At 30.1% G+C, this 25,815-nt stretch overlaps 1 protein-coding gene across 1 annotated transcript in view; it reads left to right on the forward strand.

Annotated features, from left to right (window-relative positions):
• GABA-B-R1 (gamma-aminobutyric acid type B receptor subunit 1) overlaps window positions 1–25,815 on the forward strand; it is a 216,228-nt gene that overhangs the window by 150,418 nt on the left and 39,995 nt on the right. Inside the window, exon 4 of the mRNA XM_088271038.1 lies at window positions 17,559–17,729. Coding sequence (XP_088127164.1) covers window positions 17,559–17,729 — 171 coding nt within the window. The remainder of the gene's footprint in view (window positions 1–17,558; window positions 17,730–25,815) is intronic.

Raw genomic sequence — 25,815 nt, forward strand, 5'->3', positions numbered from 1 at the left:
CTCCCCTAACATATCACGACCCGCAGGTAGTAAGATTTTGAATTGTGATATAAATATGTTTTATTCCCGTAGCAAAGCTTCCCCTGTTGTATGTTTAAGGCTTGTCACCGCAGGGCGCTCTTTAAAACGTTAACTTTTTCATGGTAATAATATTTTTGTCGTTACGTTTTCGTTTATATGTATATGCATACATAATGCTCGGATATACAGGTTGTATCAAATCCTCTTTCTGTCTTTTTTTGTTAGAAATGTACCTAGCTTTTTCTTCCTGGCTATCCTAGAAATGCAACTAACGTGTGGCGAAAAATAAAGCTACAAATGGACAGACTTTTTTACTAACTTTATTTTATAAATAATTAATACAAGGCTGAAATAAGCACTATCGATGAAATATAAATAAGAATTTTCGAGATGATTTGGACATGTGGAACGAATGAGTGAGGAAAGAACGGCAAAACATATTGATAAGGTGAATGTAATTGGAAAAAGGAGCAGAAGAAGACCAATGAAAACTTGATGTGATCAGGTATGTCAAATATTTTAAAGCGGTCGGGCCAGGATTCGAAATAATCGGTGTTCTATTCTCTCTGCCTACCCCTGCGAGGAAGCGGCGTGGAGGTTAGTTAGTTAGTTCTAACCGTCGATTATATCATACCTTCCTTGGAGCCTCTCATTCTCCCATTAAACTCCTTACCAATTAAATATTCTTATTTCTACGCCATCCTCGTTTCATTGAAATAGAATTTCAAGAAAAATATTGCAGCCAACTAATACAATTCACCCTGTACACAAAACTCTCCCTGAAAGTTAATAATACCTCTCTTCATTCCTTCCAACATTTGTCTCTTAATATAAATTTTCATTAGCCCTTAAAAAATACTCAAAGGTAAAGAATACCGTAAAAATGTTGTACATTTTTATGTTAGTGGGGTAGAATAAACAGGATTTTTTTTACCCCTGTCTCCCTAGTTATTCTTCATTCTATTACTAATGCTGTATACCTAGGAATTGTCCACCCCTGTAGTGTGGTTAGACCGTTTGGCTACCGTACTGGAAATACCTGGATCGATTAGCATGGGAGTCAAAATAATTATGAGTGATTTTTCATTTCATATTCATATAATAGCATACTGGACTACATTCAAGCAATAAACGATTTTCACTTCAAATTCATATAATATCATTCTAGACTACATTCAAGCAAAAAACGATCAATGCAATTCTGTGTTGAGGTAATGCAGTACTCTATGCACCACTAGGTTTCCGATAAGGGTTTAAAACAAAAGAAATGTTATCCGATATTTGAAACAAATCAATCCGCTATTACTAAATATCGGATTGATTTGTTATAAATATGTTGATTTGTTATAAGTTATCCGATATTCGAAACAAATCTAATCCTTTTTTTTGCTTTTAAAATAGTGCCTAATCAATATCACTACAATAGTTTTTTTTTGTAATTTTCACCTGAAAACCTGTTTTTGAAACTAGTCGTGTTATAATAAAATAAAACTCATTGTGTGGTTTATTACAACTGTTTAATTTTTTTTAAATAATCAAACATGTAATTCCACAAAGTTAATGCCGAATCAATAAATAATACAATAGTCATTGTTGAAACATGTAATGGAGGTCTAGCAATGCATTAAGTGACGTGATTTTTTTAATGACCAGTAAAATTGCAAATATATCAGACACAAAGCATGTAATTTTGTACAGGGAACAGGGAGGTATATACGTAAATTATTATTGGAAATCTCGTTATGTTTTATGACGGCGGTTGTGTTTACTTTTGGGCATGGACACATGGGTCCTGAGCGCCGGGAATTTAATAGAGAAAATGATGATTTTAAATTAAAGAGGGTAGGATATAAGGAGGAGAACCAGCATAATATATTTTTTGAAGTATAGACTTTTCGTTGTAAAGTTTTTTTTCTTTTAAATTGTAAATTTTAAATTTTCAAGTAGACTTTTTACCATAAAGATAATGTATTGTATTTTAAAGGTAAAAAAGTTCTAAACATAGTCATTGTTGTATAATTTTTATTATTTGGAAGATATTGCTTCTCAGCAATAAGTCTGGCTGATTTTTTGTTGTAAGGTATTTTTTTACTGAAAATTTTAATTTTTCAATTGGAGGCGTGTTACCGCATTACTTTATAATTTATTTTTTAATAAAAAAGGTATTTTTTAATGTTTAAAAAAGAAAGAAGATATTGCTTCTTTTTTGTTGTAAAGTATTTTTTTTATTGTGAATTTTAATTTTTCAAATGGAGGCGTGTTACCGTATAGATTACATTAAAATGTATAATATATTTTTTTTAAAAGGTATAATTAGTATATATATTATATTTTTTTTAAGTTTAAAAAAGAAAGAAGATATTGCTTCTTTGCAATAAACCCACCAGTGCACTTTATCTGTACAGTAAGTTTAAATAAATAAAATGATAAAAAAAAATATTATTGATTGATTCAAGAGTCAATTATTAATAAAATAAAATAACACAACTATAAAATGCTTTTTTTCTTTAAACATAGTATACATTATAAAGTAATCTTTTGAAATCCTGTAGAGAGGCTGAGTGCTCTTCCTTACCATGTAAACAAGGGTTTATCTTACTTAGTAAAGTTACAGAGTAACCCGTGTTGATGTTTTGGTTTACGGCCGTGTTTATATGAAGCTTACTAATAAATGTTTTAATGAAAAATTTCACAGCGTTTTCTTCTCGATGTTTTGTTTTCATTTCGGCTGATTCATAACTTAGATTAAAATTCTTATTATAGCGGAGTTGATTCCGTAATCCCGTGCATAAATTCTTGTCCCGTTTTCGTGTCTCGGGACCGAACCTCGGGGGCGGGGCTTACCCCCGATGCTTTGTTTATTGCTGCAGAAAATCTAGATATGAAAAAACCCCGAATAAATTATTACGCTTTTGTGTTTCAGATTTCGGTAAATCTTGAATATTTTTATTCGAGTTCATGTTACATTCGTCAATTATCCGTTTCATTTCCCCTATCATTACGGTCGCTTTAATAAAGGTTTTGATATTTATTTCAATACAACATTATTCTTTCTATAAAAAACGACGTTTTTTTTAAGATCAAGTTATTAACGTTTTTCTTTATTAAAATTTTTAATGGTGTTTTATTTCTGACTAAAATTTTCAGTCAATATTAAAAGTTTCTTCTTCCTTTATAACCCAATGATACATAGGCCACTGCATCATATTGACGTCTTGATCATCTTGATCGTTACTCCTGCGCTTCAGAGACCATAATATTAGTTTTAAATTCTTATATTTATCTTATATTCTAGGGTAATATAAGAAAAATATTAGAGCTTAATAAAAACTTTATAAAATTAAACAACTTTGTTTTAACCACTTTTTTTATTATTAGCACACTTTAACCTACCGGTTTCGACAAGAACCTTGTCATCATCAGTGTTTATTAAATTCGAAAACATTAAAATACTCATAATTTGTTATATTCCCTTCATAATGTTTTTAATGTTTTAGAATTTAATAAACATGACAAGGTTCTTGTCGAATCCGGTAGGTTAAAGTGTACTTATAATAATAAAAAAGTGATTAAAACAAAGTTGTTTAATTTTATAAAGTTTATAAAATGTGCCACAAAGTAATTGCGAAAAACATTCAAGAAAAAAGTTTAGTATCACTTATATTTATTTTCAACTCCCTTGGGAATCGAACTCGGGACATCCAGCACGGTAGCTAAACACACCAACCATTGCGCCACGGAGGTGTATTAAATGTTTAAGACACTCATTTAATACATTATTTTTAAGTTTACTGAAACTGAAAAGAAAAGTTTTACTGCGCATAGTTTTACGCAAAACATTTGCATCAGTGCTCTATTAAGGTCAATTTGAATGAAAATTATTGTAATATTGAATAATTCAGTGTCATTTTTAAGAAAGGCATTAAAAACGTTTAAAAAAAGTATAAAATGATATAATAATCTAATTCAAGGATCTCACTATAAACCACTGAAATATTATTCATATTCGTCAAATTTATAATATCATAAATATGATATCTGTTATTAATAATATCATAAAAGTGAATAACTTTCTGGAAATATTCGGATAGCATTTTATTTAATATTTTCCTTATCATTCATCGTTCAAATTGTATAATACCAATATCGGAATAATCATTCCATCATAAGGTCATTGAAATAAAATGATAACGATCTAATTATAATTTTATTTTAATGACCTGATGATGGAATGATTATTCTGAAACCGGTATTCACAAATTAGTGTTTATTAAAGTGGTATTACGCAAAGTGAACGATGAATGATTAACAGAGTGTTATATTATAATGGTATATTACCGTACCATAAAGTTTACAATGGTTTTAATATACATAACACACATTTTATTTTATTATTTTTTAGGATTTTATTTCAGTCTGAAACATCAGCATAATAAATAAAATAAAGTGAACACACTCAGGTCACGATGCGAGTACCAACCGGCCCCCATAGAGCTCCTCGGGGGTAGCGCAGCATGTGGCTAAATACACTCCATGCTCATCCCATCAATAATAATAAAATTACGCTATTCATCACTCAAATTTAGTTCATGTATTTATCTATTTATCATTTAACTATTTGAAAAACATGTTGATATGTATATATATGTATATATATATACATATATATATATATATATATATATATATATATATATATATATATATATATATATATATATATATATATATATATATATATATATATATATATATATATATATATATATATATATATATATATATATATATATATATATATATATATATATATATATATATATATATATATATATATATATATATATATATATATATATATATATATATATATATATATATATATATATATATATATATATATATATATATATATATATATATATATATATATATATATATATATATATATATATATATATATATATATATATATATATATATATATATATATATATATATATATATATATATATATATATATATATATATATATATATATATGTGTGTGTGTGTGTGTGTGTGTGTGTGTGTAGCAATAACTTTTTTGGCAGTTCATTTTATAATTAAAATATGGTTTTGTTTTTAAATCACTATAAATACTTTTTTATAACTTAAGTATACAAAGTTTACCGGTTTCGACAGCTTATTTTTAAAGACTAGCTTTTCGGTTAGCTTTAAACGGTTGACATTATAATTAAGTTATAATAAAATATTAAGAGTGATTTTGAAACAAAATAATATTTTAATTATATAATTTACATTCATTGCTAGCTCATTGTTCATGCATACATCATACCTTACATCATACATCTTATTACCTAACTATTTGTTTGCAAATTATCATACTGCCAGCATTTTATAAGCATATTTGCCATTATAGAATAAAATAACAACTTTTGTATTCTTTCCACGTGAATTTTATTATTATTTAAATTCTCATACAAAATCTATTTAAACATGTAATTATTTGAAATCATGCCTTAAATCTTAGTTATATTTTAATTATATTGTTTATTTTTAAGCTGTTTTAATCATCCATAACTCTTTTACTTTTGTCAACTGTATCCAGTCACATATATTCTACTCCTAGATCCAAGAATCTAGGGCATAGGACACAGATTACCTTGTATTTTTATAATGAATGATCGAGTAAATAATGCATCAATCTGATGCGGTGATCTATACGCCATTAGGGTGTAAAAATGGTTTTAAAAATTCAAAAGATTTAGATAAATTTAAGAAAATAGTCATGTTTACATGAAAAAGAAAATATCTTATATAAAAGTGGCCTATCTTTAAAAACATAATAGTTGTACTCTGAGAAAATTATAACCAAAATTTTTGTACATTATTACCCATAAAATCAATTTAATGCAGTATATAAATGAGGATATTACGCCTTTTTAATAATAAAACGTCTTTAGATATTTTTTTCTAGTATGTTTTTTGCAAAAAACTTTGTAGTACGTTTTATAAAATTTTATAAAATTAAAGTCAAACTTTGTTTTTAACGTTAAATTATTGTACTTTTCTTCAACTGATCTCGACATATATATCACTGAAGATGATAAGGTTCCTATTGAAACCGATTGAAGAAGGCAACAAAAATAAAAGTGGTTAAAAACGAAGTTCAAGTTTTATTTTATAAAGTTTTATAACAAGTTTTATTTGCGTCTAATGCAAAGTTTATATTTCCGGTGACGATTATTTGGGCATGGACTGAACTACGTAAGTTGTACCTATCTATATACATTACCACATGTATTATTTATACATATGTCCTATGTGATACTCAGTTACTAGCAACATATGTAGCCGAGAGCAGAACACAGCTACTACAGAGGAGGAGCTTTATTCACTTTATAGTATGGTTTTACATTTTGGGTAAATGTACTCGAAAACTTTACATTTCGCTCATTTGTGAGAACAATGTCACAATTCAAAACTCGTAGTTTCTCGGAAAATGCGTTTAATCCTGTATATCCATATGATTATGGGTCATGATTATAGACATGTTGCTGTACCATTTTAGAATAAATGATTGGTCATGGAAATGCATTTGTTTAAAATAATAGTAAAGCAAAATATAAATTAAGTATTATGTTTATTTATATTCATTTTAATAAATGATTCGGATGTCACTTTGTGGTAAAATCTATGCATTTGTAATTTAAGTTTTTCTTAGTAAATACCACTGTTTCTTAAAATATATTGCGACACGTGTTTTGATACATTCCGCATCATTTTTTAACTTATAAGATGTTTGAATATGATATGTCATATTACCCTAGATTAGTAGCTAAATTGGATGACTTGCTTTCAGATATAATTAACGATCAATTTAAAATTATGATCACCCACTGTAGTGCCCTATATACTACGGGATGAGTGTAATAGTCAGAAGATGAAAAGAATTCTAAATTTATCAAGCGTCAGTAAAGAGTTCATGTTAAAAAAATACATAAATTTCCGTGCCCTTGAATGTAAAGATGTAGTTTTCTTCACATTAGTCCATATAAAAAATTGTAACGTTGTTCCTGCAAATGTAAGAGACATACTAGTATAATACATCCTCTAAGTCGAGACTTTTGAACAGTTGGTATGGTTTTCCGGAATAATATTATAACTGCAGTTGAGCAGTTCTCTTGCGCTGTTTTCTTTGTGAAGAGGCCACGTTTTGGCATTAAACTAACTGCAATTCTACCCACGCGAAATATCCAGAAAGACGCTCGACTGTGAAACTGGCATCAAAGGTTCCTAACAATTATATTTTTTTCATATCAAGAATGATTATTTTCTAACATTTTGAATTTATGGAATTTGTACGTAAATATTAATTTTAATTTTCAAAGAATATCAAAAACTTTTTGCTATTTACTTTACTTATTTACAGAGATGGTGTAGCTTGCATGTAAATAGTTCCATGTATATTATATTGTACATCCGCAACATACAAAAAGAGTCGTTCAATTATGGACACAAATGTGAATACATTTGTATTTCGAAAGCATTATTTATACTGTTCAGTATATAACACTCATATTTGACGTTCACTTTGTGTAATACCACTTACAGTTCGTATCTCTTGTTAATGCCCTGACATCTATGTTTTCTTCTTCCAAAAGACTTATTCGACTCTTTCAATTCTTTTCTATATGGTCTGACTCAAGTGAATTTCCCACATTTCTTTACCAATTTGCTCTTTCATAATTGGGGTCTGTAATTTTATTGTACGTGCTTGTTGGAAAACAAAGTAACTGATCAAAATTTCAGTGAACTTTTCACTTATACATACCGTTGTTATTTTGAAATTATTTGAATGCACGACTGCGTCTGTTAGAATTTAAAAGTTATATGATTCCGCTGGTTTGCTGACCCACTGCTTCCTGTGACAAGTAACATATCGCTTAATCCTTTCAACAACGTCAAATATCAAAAATCGACAATTTTCAGTTGTGCATGTTTTCGGAATGCCCAGAAAATATACTATATCCCAGCAAAAGCGGCATATTTTAAACTCAATATTTACCTCTCTACAGGGCAGTAAGTGTTGTTTTTGAATTTTGAAGAAAAGGTAGGTTTTGTTTTTTTTTAAATATCCTGAATATTTTTCAAATGGAGAAAAAACATTCAGGTTTTACCTAAAAAGATCATTTTTACAGTAAAAAGTTTAATAAGTGGCTTGATATTTATTTTTAATACGTTTTGTTATATTTGTAAACTTTAAAAACGATCTCCTGAAAAATCAAGTGTAGTTGAAAGGAGTAAGCGATATGTTTTATAAAATGGCCACTCCGATTTTGGCAATTAATAAATCTAATTACTGTTATATTTTGTTTTTTTAGTATGTTACAAATTTGATTAATACATCAAGGAGGTTCTCCTTGTCCTAGAAAGTACAGTTTATACGAACATTGTATTTTACTGCGGAAATGAGGCGCGTAACATTTATTTTTATTTTGTTCCCTTATCTTACGTCTACCTATAAAATTTGCTTTGCAATATGTATATTGAGAGTCGAGATCCTACCTCGTAAGTGAACAAAATTAAACTATTCCTTAAGAATACATCTTAAGGCGTGTTTAATTTAACAGAATAATTTGAATGGATTAAATCCTGTTTTTCTTGTTTTACTTCGTAAATACCATTATTTTTTTAATCTATTTACACGTGTTTTGATGCATTTCGCATCCACGTACATATGATATGCATGTGGTACGTTAGTAGTATTTACTTAAATTAAAAATACATACACATTACCACAAAATGACTGCATCAATAATGAAAATCCAGAATCTTATCATAATTTATCGTTCATAATTTGTTAAAATCAATTTAAGTTTTTTTTTATCACGTAAAATTTTTGTCATTAGTTTTAATTTTCACATGGACTCACAGATGTTATTCGCGTTGCATATAACGTAGAAGGCTTATATTCAACAAAAGCATTTTTACTATGTTTAAGTGATTTTTTTTGAGGATCATAAATGGTGTTTGGATTCTTGTACCAGTCCAAAGTGATATTAAATAAACGTGACAGTGAAATATCACTTATTTTACGAGTGTTTTTGCCCAGAAATATTAATATTAATTTATTACTAGTGGAACGGAAGGTCTGTAATGACAATCAGCAATCCGCCTTCTCCTGGGGAGTTTTGCGCGGTTTTCACCCAGCAGTGAGCAAATGCTGACAAGTTCCTGATTGGCCCACACTAGATTTAAAAAATATATCTTTATTTAGTTAGATGAAACCAAAATCAACTTAATGATAAATAAACCTTGTACATAATAAGCAAGGCAAATAATAAATGCAATCCCCATCTGAATATTTATTTATTATCTACTTACGAGGTATCCGTTCTTAAATCCTCTTTCCGTCTAGGGCGGATGTGAGACGGATCTCCGACTGAGTCTCAATCTACGAGATGACCAGTCCAGATTAGATTGACATCATTCTTCCGAATGAAAAATATGTTTTTTCCGTAGCTTTGTCAGCCGGCGAGGGTTAACAATCTTTTCTGATTGACACTAATTTATTACGCTATTTAACCCTCAATTTATATTCTTTCGGAGGAAACGAATAAATTGGGATTTGCTTTAATCTTACTTGCCATAAAATAGGTCACGTAAAAACTAAAATACATTACGTTTTGACACCGACAAATTGAAACATATATTTCGGATCGCCTAATTCGCCTTGGAAATGGATGTTTACTTATTTTATTCATGAAATCCCCAATTATTAAACAAATTCTATTATAATCCCAAATATTTTAAATATTTTGTGACGTTTCAAAAATAAACGAACAGTCTTCATTCCACTCCGAAAAATCATTTTTGGAAATAATTGAAGATTTTTAAAAAAAACATCCATTATAATCGTATTATTATAATCATTTAAATTATAATTGATTATATTATAAATCACAAGTCTACTTATCGTTCATTATTCTTTTCATTAATTGATTTGGCAGTAACTTTGTGGTAAAATCTATCCATTTTCAATTTAATAATAATTTAATAATTAATTCATTTTTAATTTTGTTTTATTTGGTAAAAACTACAATTTCTTGCGACAGTTTTAATAAGTAATAGTTATAGATATAGAATAAGAAATAATTAGGAGAGTATTAAATTACCTAACCAAAATGATAAAAAATAATATAAAGTACAAAATTATTTCATCACAATCACAAAATTTAATTTATCACGTAATCGTATATAACAAATCCTCATCCTGTTCAATAAAAATATTTAAAAAAAACTGCCCGGTTTTGAATTTCAACTAATACTTTCGTGTTATGTATCTCATTTTATTACCCATTTCTCATGAGTTTTTTTACGACGGATTTTATGGTAAAATATTTTTTATAACTGAAAAACTTTTGATAAGATTGAGTTATCAAAACTAGAATTTTATAGTTAAATTGAAAGTTTTTGTGACACTCGTCCTCTATTTCCTCAATAAAACTACTGACCAAGGAAGTTTTATTACTTATTCTATTACTTAGGATATGAATCTAGATATATCTTCGATAGTGGCACACCTAATAAAGTAGTTTTTTTTTTAAATCAATTTAGGTACTTAGATAGAATAGGTTCCTGGAAGTATTCCTCGTATATGAGGACCGTGATCTCTCAGCAACCTTAGATTTCTTAGTTCTGTCCAACTTTGTCTTGAACCATGTGTATAGCGCCAGACAGCGAGGCTCAACGATTTATTAACTTTTAAATAACACATAATATACCATATGTATATGTATGTTAACATAAATATAAATTACGGTTTTCTTACAAATATGTATGTGTGCTAATGAATACCTTTTTTAATTTATTCTGAAATATCAATATATTTTTTCCTCAGACGTATTTCCCTAGTATGACAGTAGTTATAATTCAATAATACAATGTGCAATAACGAATTACTGCAAGAAACTATCTGCACTATCACTTTTCTATTTTAGATGGTTGTAATATCTTCCAACCATCTAAAAATAGAAAAAATGAAGTGTATCTTATACAGCTGTTTATAATAAGCCCTCTATATAATTTTGAAACACAAATAAAATAAGTTGCAGCATGAATGATTAAATAATTACAAAATTGTATTTTTATGAATACAAGAAAGCAAAAAGAGTAGGATCAGGTAAGGTGATAAGGGGGAAGACGAACCAATGGAAGAGAAAATATTGAATGACAGTTGTGTATACAAGGTGGCACAAAAGTTGTCACTCGATATTCATTGGCTGTATATTTTTTTATAAATGAAATATTTTAGATCTTATTTTGGATTTTGTTAATTTGATGTCTTAAATAAGTCGAGAAAATGATATTATCGATAGAGTGATGACTTTTGCGCCACCTTGTATATTATAACATTTACTATAATAGTTTTAAAATATAATTATGCATGCAAATTATGTGATATGATGTACGGCTTTGCCTTCCAGCTAGGCTGGGTTGAAACATTAAACAATATGGCAGCAAGTATCCGAACTCAACCCTTACTCAGTCGAAAGTTGGGGATTCCGCACAAAGTGCTCGCATGTACCCAGTGTTGATCAAATCTGACTATGCATCGACTGGCAAATCCAGAACATATAGTAAGTGAGATTTACACGGCCGGAAGGGAGGTTATTACATTCGCTCGAGAGAAAATCGATGCTTTACTTGGTAGGTTGTTCCATAACTCGGGCTTACGCTCTCGAGGTCTACAGAGTTTGAGTCGAACTGCCCGGGGAGGTTGCTTTGAAACTTTCGGTAAAGATTTCAACTATTTGAACTCTCGAACTATTTGAACTCACGATTTCACGGTATGCTAATTGGGCCTATAGACGAGAAACATTTTTATTCGCAACGCTTTTTTTTCCTAAATAACTATTTTTTTTTGTTTTGAATATTGAAAGCATTAACTTTGTGGATCATATTGATAATTATTTCTAGAAATAAAAATACTTTGTGTTCTGATCCACTCACATTTTTATTAACCAACTAGTTTCGGCAACAACCTGTTGCCCTCTTCAGGGTTACATTTATTACTAAATATATATATAAAAAGAAACAGTGTACAAGTTGTTGGGTTTCAAAAGGGTAGGGGTGGGGGTAATGGTGTTTTAAGGAGGAGTAAGAGCAAGGAAGGGGATAACTCTGTTTAGGTTGGGTTTGATTTTATGGGAAAAATATTAAAAATGGGACTTTGACTAACGTTTTTTTTTCATTAAAATTAAACACTTGAATATGCCATTTCAATGAATTTTATTTATATATACGACTAGTTTCGAAAACTTACAGGTGTTTTCACCTTCTGATACAATTTTTTTTTTATTTTAATTTGTACTAAAAGATGAAAATATCCGTAAGTTTTCGAAACTAGTCGTATATATAAATAAAAGTCATTAAAGTGGTATATTCAAGTGTTTAATTTTAATAAAATAATCATGTCATTCCACAAAGTTAATGCCGAATCAATAAATAATAAATATTTTGTTCATTAATTGATTCGTCACTTTGTGACGAATCAAATAATGAACAAAATTCGTCACTTTATCTTTCCATTTAAATTCAAGTTGTACTAAATAAAACTGTTTCTTATAAATCTATTGTGACACGTCCTTCGACTTATAAAACAGAGATTCGAGCCAAAGCGCGCAACAGAGAGCTCAAAAATAATTATACCTTTTATCATGTCCATACATTTCTACATAAAGCGTAGAACTTTTCATATTATTTTTTGACATCTCAAAAAGATGAAGAACAATATGGAAGTCTGGGCATTTACGGGGCTGACGACCGTCATAGGCTTGTTTAAGTGATCACTTTACACACGTGTAACATTCACCAATTGTACCCATTATTGACACTACTCAAATTCTTGGAAGTTCTATATGTATATATATGAAACAATTTAGTAACCTTGTTCTTAATCACTAGAGCTTCACTAGAGACATCTATGGTGAGATGAAAAAAAAGCTTTTTATTGAGCAGAAACTCTTATATTAGTATGTGAGGTCCGAATCCTGGATTATAGATCATCACATACATGAGAAACCCCAGAAAATATCATATTCATTTTTATTATTTTGACTTATAATTTGACCAGTTAATTTATTTCCAACATTTTGAGTGTATCCAAATTTATGAACAAGATAATCCAGATTTGTGAACAAGTATTTGAACACACTCAAAATGTTGTAGAACTTTTATTTGTTTATAAGACTTACGACAAAAGTTCTTTTAGAATACGATGTGTAATATAAACCATTTTTCAATTTTGTACTACCATTCAAATTCATAGTATTTTGTACCCAGTTATTGTGTACAAATATTTGAACTCGAAACATTGTTTTTCAATAATCTGATTAATGACTTTTCGACAAATCCCAAATCTTTAAATTACACAGATTTTTCCTGACCTTTTTTATTATATAACGCGCGCTGAAAGCAAGAACTAACTAGATACACAATGGCTGAAACCTCATCCGTCTGTTTAACTATCGCCGAGAATGAGTTGGCACAATTTCCACCCCTCAGTAAGGATTTAGCTAATAGCTATAATAGTTAAAAGTAACGGGAGTTTAGATGACAAGTTTCGGTACAGGAACCCACGAATGTTTACAGACCGTCATTAGTTCGACAAATTGACAATAAGTTTTTTTATAAACCTGTGAAAGTCGCTTATGTGAGGCGCAGGGAATTGTTTAAATGTTATCAGGAGTATTATGTTATCCGAAAAGTTAGTGTGTCGGAAGAGATCATTATTTTTTTTAATACAAATGCGTGTACTTACGTACTTAATTTTCATAAGAATTTACTTAATTTAATTGTTTACATTAAAGTTTCGCTAAAAAATTATCGGAAATGGTAGAGAGGTCGTAGATCATATGCAGGTCGTTTTTTTATAGATTTTGGTCGTTTTTTTATAGAGACCCCTACAGTCATGTAAGAGTAATATTATACTTATATAGAAATATTTTACTGTCTTAAAAACTTTTTTTCGTTGCAATCGATAACTTTTGTAAAATATATTCTTAGCTTTTAATGCCGGTTTATTTGCCTGATTTTTTTTTTTATATTTAAATATGTATTTTTAAACAAACTTATTTTTTAATCGAAAGTAATTTAACTTGTACAAGCTCTAATATTGCAATATTAGGGCTTGTATACAAGTCAGTTATACATTTCAGTTTTGGATAATAGTGTTCAAAAACCATGTAAAGCCTAAATTTTAGACGCTAAGACGCACATAAAATAGTGTCACCATCTTAACAGCACCACGTACTTTCGAATAGCTCCTAAACTTAGCTAAATTTATATAAATAAATTTATCTAACAAACTGTGAGTTCGTTGTTACCTGAAATAACAGAATAGTCCCATGTTTCCAATAGCTATAACTTTTATTAGTACTATCAATCTTAATTAATTTGGTTTTCAAATATAAGTGGTAAAAGTGTCACCAACTTTGCACCACCAAGGGGTCTCAAATAGACCCTTAACTTTAAAAAATCAGAAAGCAAACTAAGGGTAATAACAGAATACTTCAATGTTTCCAATGACTACAACATTTTTGTTACCACTATCAATTAAAAATTTAAAAAAAATATATATAAACTTTGTATTACCATGTTAGTATTCGGCTCAACACAGGCCATGCCTAAAGAGCCGTAATACGTATAATAAATGTGTATATGAAATGAATATGTATATTGAATGTATCTATGTATTATGAAAATAAATAAATAAATAAATAAAATAAAAAAATAAAATTATCAAAAATTAATTATATGTAAATAAATTTAGCAAACAAACTGTGGGTTCGTTGTTACTTGAAATAACAGAATAGTCCCATGTTTCCAATAACTATAACTTTTATTAGTACTATCAATCTGAATTGATTAGTTTTTCAAATATCAGTCAAATAAGAAATCGCTTGACCGACGAACGTCTCAAATCTGACATACGCCAGCGTCCCTAAAACGGGACAGTAATGATATTATTGTTCCGCCAGTCCCGGAACAGTCGGGAAAAGTTGGTTCCTTGTTTTGCAGAGAAGTTGCTAATCGAATAAGCCGTAACTTGCCACGATGGACAGAAACACGGATTATTGGAATTTTAACTCACTTTAATAGTATGTAAAAACTTAGCAGTAAACACTTTTTGAATTTCTTGTGCTGAGTACATTTAAATTTAATAATTGACTTTATGAATATTCACATCAGTACCAATTTATGTAACCCTCATTTGAATCGAACGGTGCATAGGGTATTACATATAATTAAAAGCTATTTACAATGTTCTTAGCAGATGCAGTTTAAACTAACATACAAAAGCGGTGGTAAAAATATACAATACATATTCAACCGAATATCAAGGCAATCAATTACCAATATGGTGAACGTTACATAACTGTATGAAATAATCTCTTAAGCCAATGATCACCCCTCGTAAATGCAAGTCGTCACCCCTGTAAATGCCCAGATTTAATCTAAGCGGAATATGACCTTTCTTAAAAAAGATTTTTCGTATATGATAATATTTTTATAAATAATATACGTTTTTTCATTGGATGACTTGCATTTAGTACTTATCTTGCTTAATACAAGGTTTATAGATCATTTAATGGATTTTTGTTTATTCAAACTAAAAAAAAAAAAAAAAATTATAATCTAATGTGAGCCAATAAAAAATATGTAACAAAATGTCTTTTGAAAGTATATTATTTCCAAATATCTTTCACATTCCCTTAAGTTAACTGGCAAATCCTATTAGGGCCAATTTTTTTTAAGTCAAAATATTATTTATATGAACTAAATTTCGATCTCAATGTTTATCTGAAATCTGTATCAGGGAACGTTTGTAAACCGTAAACAAATCTAGTAATATAACGATAATTTATAAACTTAATAAAGAACTTGGCTAAGGGTCTGTACTTTTTTCGAGAGCTTAAATAAATTCCCAGAATAAATCACAGTCTGTGTTTGTTACACAATAAACCTCGACTCAATTCTCCCATAAAGCCGGGATTTATGTCATAGAACCATTTATACCGCTGCCAAAGAACTACCGACTCCTACAATACAGCAAGCTACTGCGTTATTGCGTTTCTTTCTGCGAAATTGACACAGCATTTACATAATGCTAAAAGACCCCAACGCCTAAAGAACACATTACCGTTTTTCGCCAAAGCGTTCTACCGGTTTTCATCTCAATTCATTGACCGGTTTTTAACTTATCATTATTCCCAATCTACCAATCAACATTTTTTAAGATTTATGTTTTGTAGTGACATTTTTTAGTGGAACTGCGGTTTATATAATAAAATAACAACTGTGTATTTTTTTAACAGGAATTTTTTTGACCAGCGACTGGGTTTCGTCGTTAATTAGTCGACATCATCAGATTAGTGTTACAAAAAATATATGGAAAACACCAATAGATGTCTTTAGTGAAGTTTTAGTGATTCAAGAATAATGTTTCAAAATTGGTTCATATATATAGAACTTCCAAGAATTTGAATAGTGTGGTTTTCAATAATGGGTAGAATTGGTAAATGTTACACGTGTGTAAAGTGATCACTTAAACTATAAATAATACATTGCCATCGCTACGCACTGACGACAATACGATATCACTTGTCGTGGGTAGTGTGCTGGTACATTGATCACTGTATTTACCAATGTAATAAAATATTTTTGTTCTGTTTTTTCTTCTCAAAGCCTCTCCTGCTTCCTCTTTCCTTCTTCCCATATTTTTATTACTCATGTGTGATTCACTGATACACACATACACACCCTCTTACATACACATACACACATACACACTCACCCCAACCACAAACATTACTTTCATTCATCACTAATTATAATAAGAATAACATTATCGGTGGATTTTTGTATTTGGCTGTAGATTTATTAATTGTTATTGTATATTGTTTTTAACATCTCATCAAAGATGAAGAAGAATATGGTCTGGGCATTTACGGGGCTGACGACCGTCATAGGCTGGTTTAAGTGATCACATTACACAAGTGTAACATTCACCATTTCTACCCATTATCGACAACCACACTACTCAAATTCTCGGAAGTTCTATATATATGAACCAATTTAGAAACCTTATTCTTGAATCACTAGAACTTCACTAGAGACATCTATTGGTGAGATGTAAAGAAGCTTTTTACTAAGCAGAAACTCTTATTCTTGAATTAGAACTTTACTAGAGACATATTGGTGAGATGTTAAGAAGCTTTTTACTAAGCAGAAACTCTTATACCAGTATGTGAGGTCCGAATCCTGGATCACACACATGAGAAACGCCAGAAAATATCATTTTCATTTTTATACTTTAAGCTTATAATTTGGCCAGAGACATCTATTGGTGAGATGTAAAGAAGCTTTTTACTAAGCAGAGACTCTTATATTGTATATTGTATATTGTAATGCTATAGCTGTATAAATCCCAAATAAATAAATGATTGATGGTGATGCTGTTGTTGCAGCTGTGCTACGGGGCCAGCTCGCCGGCGCTGTCGGACCGGCGGCGCTTCCCCACGCTGTTCCGCACGCACCCCTCGGCCACGGTGCACAACCCCACGCGCATCCGGCTCATGCAGCGCTTCGGCTGGTCCCGCGTGGCCATCCTGCAGCAGGCCGAGGAGGTCTTCATCTCGGTCAGTACCAACACAACCTATTTACCATTACTGCTTTAGGTACTTCTTACATAGTACATCTTTTCACTTTAATTGTAGACCAGGCTATCGATTCTATATAAAATCGTTTAACCATGTTCTGGAGGATACTCTAACTTTTTTTCTTCTTACCCTCATCGCATCTTCAAATTTAGAAACAAACGGCTGCGCTAGTAGTTAAATGTGTTTTCGCGCGCATTAAAAAATAATAACTATTAAAATAAGGTTTTTCAAAGAATATATATTGATAAAAAGTTTTCATTTATTTTACTCCTTGCCTCTCAATAACTCTTTTTTCATATTTCGCTCACTCCTTTCAAGAACGTCATAAATCAAAACACTTGATTTTTCAGGAGAAGTTTAAAAATTTAAAACAATGTTTTAAAAATAAATATCAATCCACTTATTGAAATTTTTACTGTGCAACAGATCTTTTTAGGTAAAACCTGAAGGTTTTTTCTCCATTTAAAAAATATTTAGTATTTTTCAAAAAATAATGAAACAATACCTTTTCTTCAAATGCAAAAACAACACATTCTGCCCTGTAGCGGGTAAATAATAAGTTAAAATTTGCCACTTTTGCTGGGATATACTTAGTACATTTTCTGGGCATTCCGAAAACATTCACAACTAAAAATTGACGATTTTTGATTTATGACGTTCTTGAAAAGAGTGAGCGATATCATATATTTTTTTTGGAAAATTTTTTTTTTCAATACAATAACGACAAATACATTTAAGCTAAAAAATCAATTACCTCAAATGCTACCTGGGTTTAAGAAAAATAAAGTTGTGATTTATCGTATATTGGGCCTTAAGTGGATCGTTAATTGTATTTAGTTATGGTGACCAGTCTTTCTCTTCAGGGTAATATTAAATAATATTTTAAAAAGAAATAGTTTTAAGAGGTAAAAAAAACACATGACCCTCCGGACAAACAACAAATAGCAAGCAATTTATCTATTCGTTCGTGAATAAGGAGAGAATATAACATTTTAATATTTGGTAATACAATATTTATGTTAAGAGTAATTCATATGTGTGCGCTTTTTGTGATTTAAATAGATTCAACCTTTTTGTGTAATATTTATATGATAAACATATTTTTTTCACAACGTATCCTCAATCGTAAATACAAGATCAAATGGGAATTGGGAAATATGGGACACTTTTATAAAGAGGTTTATTACTATTTTAGTTATGCAGGTTTATAAATTATAAGAAAAGGAAATAATGTAATGAATTTTACACCAATAGTAGAATATTATTTGACCTTCTTCTGTCCGCAATGGTGCATGGTGCATAATGAAAAAACAATTTGTCCTACACACACTGCACACCGCACTTTTCTACGATTCGGCTTGTCTTAACCTTATATATGTTAATATATAAGGTTAAGACAAGCCGAATCGTAGAAAAGTGCGGTAACACAAACTAAAAATAAAAGCAGGTTTCATGTAATGTAAATAATACATGAGAAAATATGAATTATAGAATATCGCACAGATCCGTACGGGAATTGAGAGTGAAATTTCAAGGACGCGACACGTTTATTAGGCATATTACGTTACACGCGAGAGAAGAAAGTTACAAAGTAGAGAGATGGAGAAAGAGAGCTATACATTCAGACGCCACAGCAAAGAAATCAAATAACGCACATATATTTCATATTTTAGTTATCATGGACCATTAATATCAATATTACCAATCGAAGCACCAATCAATGACAGTACAAGTATTGAATGAACATATAAAATATGCAAATTTTGTATTGTTGGTCTTCTTTTGAGACGCTTTGTCTCTCTCTCACACACTAAATCTCTCTTATTCTTAATTTTTAAGGATTTTCAACTGTATCACGTATACGGTGCTGTATACGCAATTTTTTGTATAGACTTTTTGTTTCACTTTTTGTGAATTCATGCAATAAACAGGATAATTGGTACTTAGATATGACCTTCCCATTCTCCCCGTCCTTAAGGAATAAACTGATTTAATAAATTTGCCAGAAAAGTAGCATGATATAGAAAATAAATATACATTCTCTCCACTGATGAATCCTTAAAAAAACAAGTGAAAAAAGTGAGTCAAAAACAGAAATTAGATTTTTGGGAACTCGAAACAATTTCTCTTTTGAAATATTCTTTTATCTTTTTCATAAAAGAAAAGAGATTTCTTGGAAAATAACGTATTGTTTTTTTTTCTGTGAATAAATTGTTGTGTCATAAACATGTGAAGAATGAACATAAATATATCAAAATAGTTTTTTTTTTTAATTATAGAAAAATGCAAAAATTTTAGGATTTACTTTTTCATTACAATTTTGAAATGTAAAATGGCCAATTGCAAAATAAATTCAAGAAAAAAAAGACTACCCAAATAATGGGAAATCAAGTTTGTAAACAATTTTAACAAATTGATAAATAATTTTTGTTACCGGCAATTGAATTAGTTTTTTTTAAATCCTCACACAATACATGTATGTATACCATGGCATAGAACAAAGTTGATAATTACAAAACTCTTAGTCCTGTGCTTTAAAATATTTTTATGTAAATCAAATTGAATTACGTAGTAAATACCACTATTTCTTAAAATCTATTATAACACTTGTTTCGATGCATTCCGCATCATTTTCAAACCCTGAATGTATCGAAATACGTGTCACAATAGATTTTAAGAAATATTGGTATTAATTAAGTAAAATTTAAATTAAAATGGATAGATTTTACCACAAAGATTGCCGAATCAATTAATGAAAATAAAATGAATTATTTGACCATTTGGCTCCTAAAAAGATTGCGTTTACTGAGTGTATATTTAGTTATATTTTAAGTATATCGGGGATGTGAAATATAAGTGAGTATTTTTGCATAGAATTTTCACTCATAAATTACATAAAATTATAGTAACTTTAAACATAAAGAGTATATCCACTCACGAGCAGGCATAGGCTATGAAACATAAAAAGTTGAAGCCTGAGTAGGTTCATGATAAGCGGTGTTGCATAAGGCGTAGCTAGATTTCAGAGTCACTTGGACGTTAGGTAATTTTAAAAAAGGTGAAATATAAAATTAGCGCTTGGTTCAGCCATTTTTAGATACAATACAACAGAGACTTGTCGCTGTACCGTTGGTTACTCCGCGAATGTACCTCTTATGTATGCCGGGAGGTCTCACCATCTCTCCGTAACTAACTTTCTTCCGCTACATTAAATTATTCCTCGGCATTTAATCACAAACTGTCATTATCAGTATATTTCACTCTTGATAGATTTATTTGTGGTTTCAATTTTCAATAGCTCGCACAGTTATGCATAAACGGACCCAACCCTTAGTAAAATATTTTTAATAAGGACGTTGACGAATTTTTTGGAATTGAGTAGGTATATATATATTTCTAAATGCTTTTTCATTCAATGTTTTAGTTCTTTGCAGTTTTATTTTAGTGTTAAAATAAAATAAAAAATTAAGTGCTTTAATAAAACTAGCTAAGAGAGCAAGTGACAAATGGACAAAACGTCCTCACCACGCAGCAAAGATAAATTCAAATTTACTTTTCCAATGAAAAAAACTTCTTGTTACCCTTATTCGTACCCAATGGTGCAAAGGGCACTGCATCGTATAGAAGCAGTGTTATCTTGATTGTTAAATACACGAACGAAAGGTAATCAGCATTCCGCTTCAGGTACCAGTCCAGAGTCATATTAAATAAATATTAGACTGGAAAATCACAAATATTTATTTTGACCCTCTTGGGAATTGAATCCGTCTCTGGCATGGAAGGCTGCGCGCTTACTACTACATTATGGAGGCGGACAAAAAAATAATACAGTTTTTTTTTTATTATTATTTATATTAATAACACCGGTTAAAAATACCCAAGTCGTGAAAAATAAAGGCCCAGAAGTAAAAGGTTATCTTTTAACTGTAATACCTGTTCAGAAGACGTTTTAGAAATACTATAAATTGGTTACATAGTTATTCACATTAACATAGAGCATTGAATATTCTTAATTTCATCATTCTTCATTTTCGCATCATCCATAGAGTATTGAATATTATTAATTTCACTCAAGGGATTCAACAAATTTATTATTGAATACCAGTACATATTTCTTAATATTTATTGTGACACGTATTTCGTTGTCGTACGGTGTTTGAAAATGATATGGAATATATCGAAACATGTGTCTAAATAGATTTTAAGAAATGGTGGTATTTACCAAGTAAAACTTAAATTAAAAAATGGATCAAAATTTTAACAAATGACTGCCCTATCGATTAATAGTGTCCTAGCTATTACACAACCTAGTACGACTACGGGAATGGAACTCCGAGTGTCCTAACCATTGCTTCTATTTTACTTGCTAACCTTCCTACATTCTTCCTCCATTTTCATTCTGAGTTAGTTTGTTTACGTCATCTATATCCCATCAAATAAAAGTCACAAAGTAGCAAAGAAAAAAATATTTTTACTGCAAATATCGATTATAATAATAATAAGGATTTTAAGAATTATATTCTAGGTACCTAGTGCCGTGGGTTGGATCCTGTTTGCGGAACTAAGGCCGTTCACTTTAGGTTCCTTTTTGTTTCCCTCGCTTTGTCCGTCCATCGTGTAATATCGAAAGATCACCTCACACTTTTAGCTTCACAAAGGCGATGGAAAATAGAAGATCATTATTTCATAATACAAAGAAACTGAGCTATAACTTCGTTCATAGCTTTTTCTACCAAGTATGAACATATTTACTTAATTTGTATTTATATATCTACAGTGTTTGTCGGGTAAACGGGGGATTTGTTGGCACCCTCCCAGTTATTGACACTTCTTCACATTTGAATATACTTTACTTCAGAAATTTTTAATATTTTCATACATAAAAAATACTGCTTACAAGTTTTACACAACCATTGTAAATTTTCAGGTATGTTATAAGTAAATCTTGAAAATTTATAAAATATGTAAGAAGAGCAGCAAAAAAATATTCATCAAAACATTTAACACAAGCATGGTTGTGTTTATGCGTTTTTTATATTTGGTTTTTTGTTACTAGTTTTTTTATAAATTTATTAAATCACTTAAAAGACGTAACGTACATATCTCAGCGTATGACTGTACTTTAAGTCGTATTATAATAAATTTCCATAAATATTTCTGCTAGTTCGTGACTATTTTGTGATTTTTTTGTATATTTTTAAAGCTGTAAGCTTGTAGAAATATGATAATTATTGTATTTATAAATAAAAAAATTCGGGTAGCGATAACTACAGCTAATTTTTAAGTTATATTGATCAGAAGAAAATAATAAGTATTCTATACTTTTGGATCCTTTTCATTTTTCATGATGACTGAGTAAATACATTATCATGTTTAGCTGTTTGCCTAACAAATTTCATTTCAATAGAATACTGTTTACGAGTCATGATTTTATTTTATGTGATGTTACACAAGAACTCTGAATTAAAAAAAAACTAGTATAAAATAACATTATTATTGTTATACTACCTCAATGAAACTACGTATGTTTCTTATCAACAATACTTTTCATATCAAATTATAATGTAAATAATGTTGAATTATAATTTTGGTGTGTTGTGTAAATAAATGGTATATTCAAATTAAAATATAATTGAATTTCTTCTTATAATAAATATATATATATATAATAAAACCCTTATACGCACCCCAATGGTGCATAGGGCACTGTGTCATATAAACGCAGTGTTATCTTGATCGTTTACACATGAAGGAAAGGTGATCAGCCCTCCGCTTCAGGTACCAGTCCATGTTAATATTGAATAAATATTACAGTGAAAAAATCACTTATATTTATTTTACCCCCCTTGGGAATCGAACCCGGGACCTCCAGAACGGTAGCCGAGCGTGCTAACCATTACACTACGGAGGCGGACAAATTCTCATAATACTTTTGAATATATATTTGGGAGATTAATTGGTTTGAAATGTAAATAACTTTTTTTTTTCAAATAAACAAATAGCTACAGGTGCCAATAATTTTTCTGTATTCCTTTTATGCATCTTAGAATGGAAACGGAACGGAAAACGATATTTAATTTCGTATTTCTTTTGATATTTTCGACATAATATCAACAAAAGGTAACAAAAGTAGATGTAAGGACGCTTTGATATGGACTTCTCTGTTCGATTATTTTAATATAAAAGACACATTATATAAATATACTCTTTGACGAAGTTGGCGGGAAAACAATTTTCCAAAATCTTTGTTTCATTCGTATATATATTTTTTCTTTATTAATATTTTTTGTAAATTTAAATAAATATTAGAGATAAAGGTATTTATTTATTTACAAATTTACATTTAAAAATTACATTCATTTTGACCCCGGTGAGAATCAAACCCGGGAGTTTCATCTCGATAGTCAAACGCACTAGCCAGTATACTACGTAGACGGACACACATAACGTGGACATGATACACGTACCTCAAAAAATAAAAATAAAACACTCCTTTTTCAGCCTCTTCTTCTTCCTTCTTATAGATCCGAGGATCTGTCCGTCTCTTATGACGTAGACTGGCAGCTGTCATCGTTTTGGAGGTCGTCCAGGTGGTCTTCTTCCGTTTGGGTTCTCTTGAAGAGCCATTCGGGCCAGTCTATTTTCTTGCATTTTATTTGACATGGGGATTCTAGAATCGTCTTCTCCATCTGACTATATCCTCATACTAAAACACGATGAAATAAAACAATAAATATCATTGAAATTCCTTTATTGAAATGTATTATAATTAACATACGTTTGATTACTTAAATGACGAATTATTACTTAAGTTTACCCAAATTTACCAACTGCCTGACAAACATAAAATAGAATCCAGTCAGGGATCTAAAATGAATGAACTGAAAAAATACTTTATAGAAAGATATTTGTGTTAGTGATTAATTATATTTTCTCATTTCTTGTTTCCTTAAAACATGCTTCTTACTTTACTTTACTTTACTGTTTTTTTAATGCCTTTATACTGTGCCTTTTATCGTTTTATATTTTACATTCTGCCGTGTGTTTTCTTATTTGTATTTCAGCCTTGTTAACCTTAATCCCATATCCCAAAATAAGTAGTGGAATTTATTCATCTGGAATATTATGTATGTGACTTATGTGTGTAATATTAAAAAAAATAGTTTAAAAAAAATATATAATATGATTCACGACGAAAAGTATGAAATAAAAAATACTCCAGGAGTTTCAGTGGCAGTCGTCGTTCGCACAGCTTTCAGTCTCCGTTTTCTGCGACACAAAAATATAGAGTCGGTCTCTAGAACTAGCTCAGGGGTAAATAAATCCCTTATTTGTCTGAAGAGGAAAATAATAAAATAGGGCTAGAGCCATGCGGGCGCGGGGTGGGGGCACGAGGGGGGAGGGGGGAAATACCAGGGGCGGGCGGGTCGTGCGCCCGACCAAATGGACGCTCCAATTAACTAAATTCTTACAAATTCAAGGATTTATTTTCAATTGCTCTAGGATTCTTTTTCTTTGCTTCCCCACACTTTCTTACACAATTTTCTTACACAAGTTACGTATTCATATTTAGACATTTCAACAAAGATGAAGAAGAGTATGGAGGTTTGGATATTTACAGGGCTTCTGACGTGTCATAGGCTGGTTAAAGGGTCCCTTTACACATGTGTAACAATCATCATTCTACGCACGATTGACAACCACGCTACTCAATTTTTTGGAACTCATACGTATGTTATATCATCATTCTCATGACACTTCACTTTTAAGTTCACAACAGCTGTTGTTGTGAACTTATCCTTTTTATTTACGTTTTATGTAACAACAATCTGTGAATGCTCAGCGTTATCTCAAAAAATGGCTGAATTCAAACGTTTGTAAGGATCGAATTTCTTCTAAGTATTTCAGTCTTGCGGTCGGCTGAGGTTTTTGTCCACTTTTGTAGTGTAGTAATTGGCATTATTGTATACCATATTGAAGATTCCAGGTTGCATCAAGAAAAAATAAGTTTTAATCAGAATGCGAACGTAGATACTTGTAATCTAAGAAGTTTAATCAGTAAAGC

This window comes from Brachycentrus maculatus, unplaced genomic scaffold (assembly GCF_059751285.1).
Source record: "Brachycentrus maculatus isolate JH-2025_06_01 unplaced genomic scaffold, ASM5975128v1 h1tg000418l, whole genome shotgun sequence".
Classification (NCBI taxonomy): domain Eukaryota; kingdom Metazoa; phylum Arthropoda; class Insecta; order Trichoptera; family Brachycentridae; genus Brachycentrus; species Brachycentrus maculatus.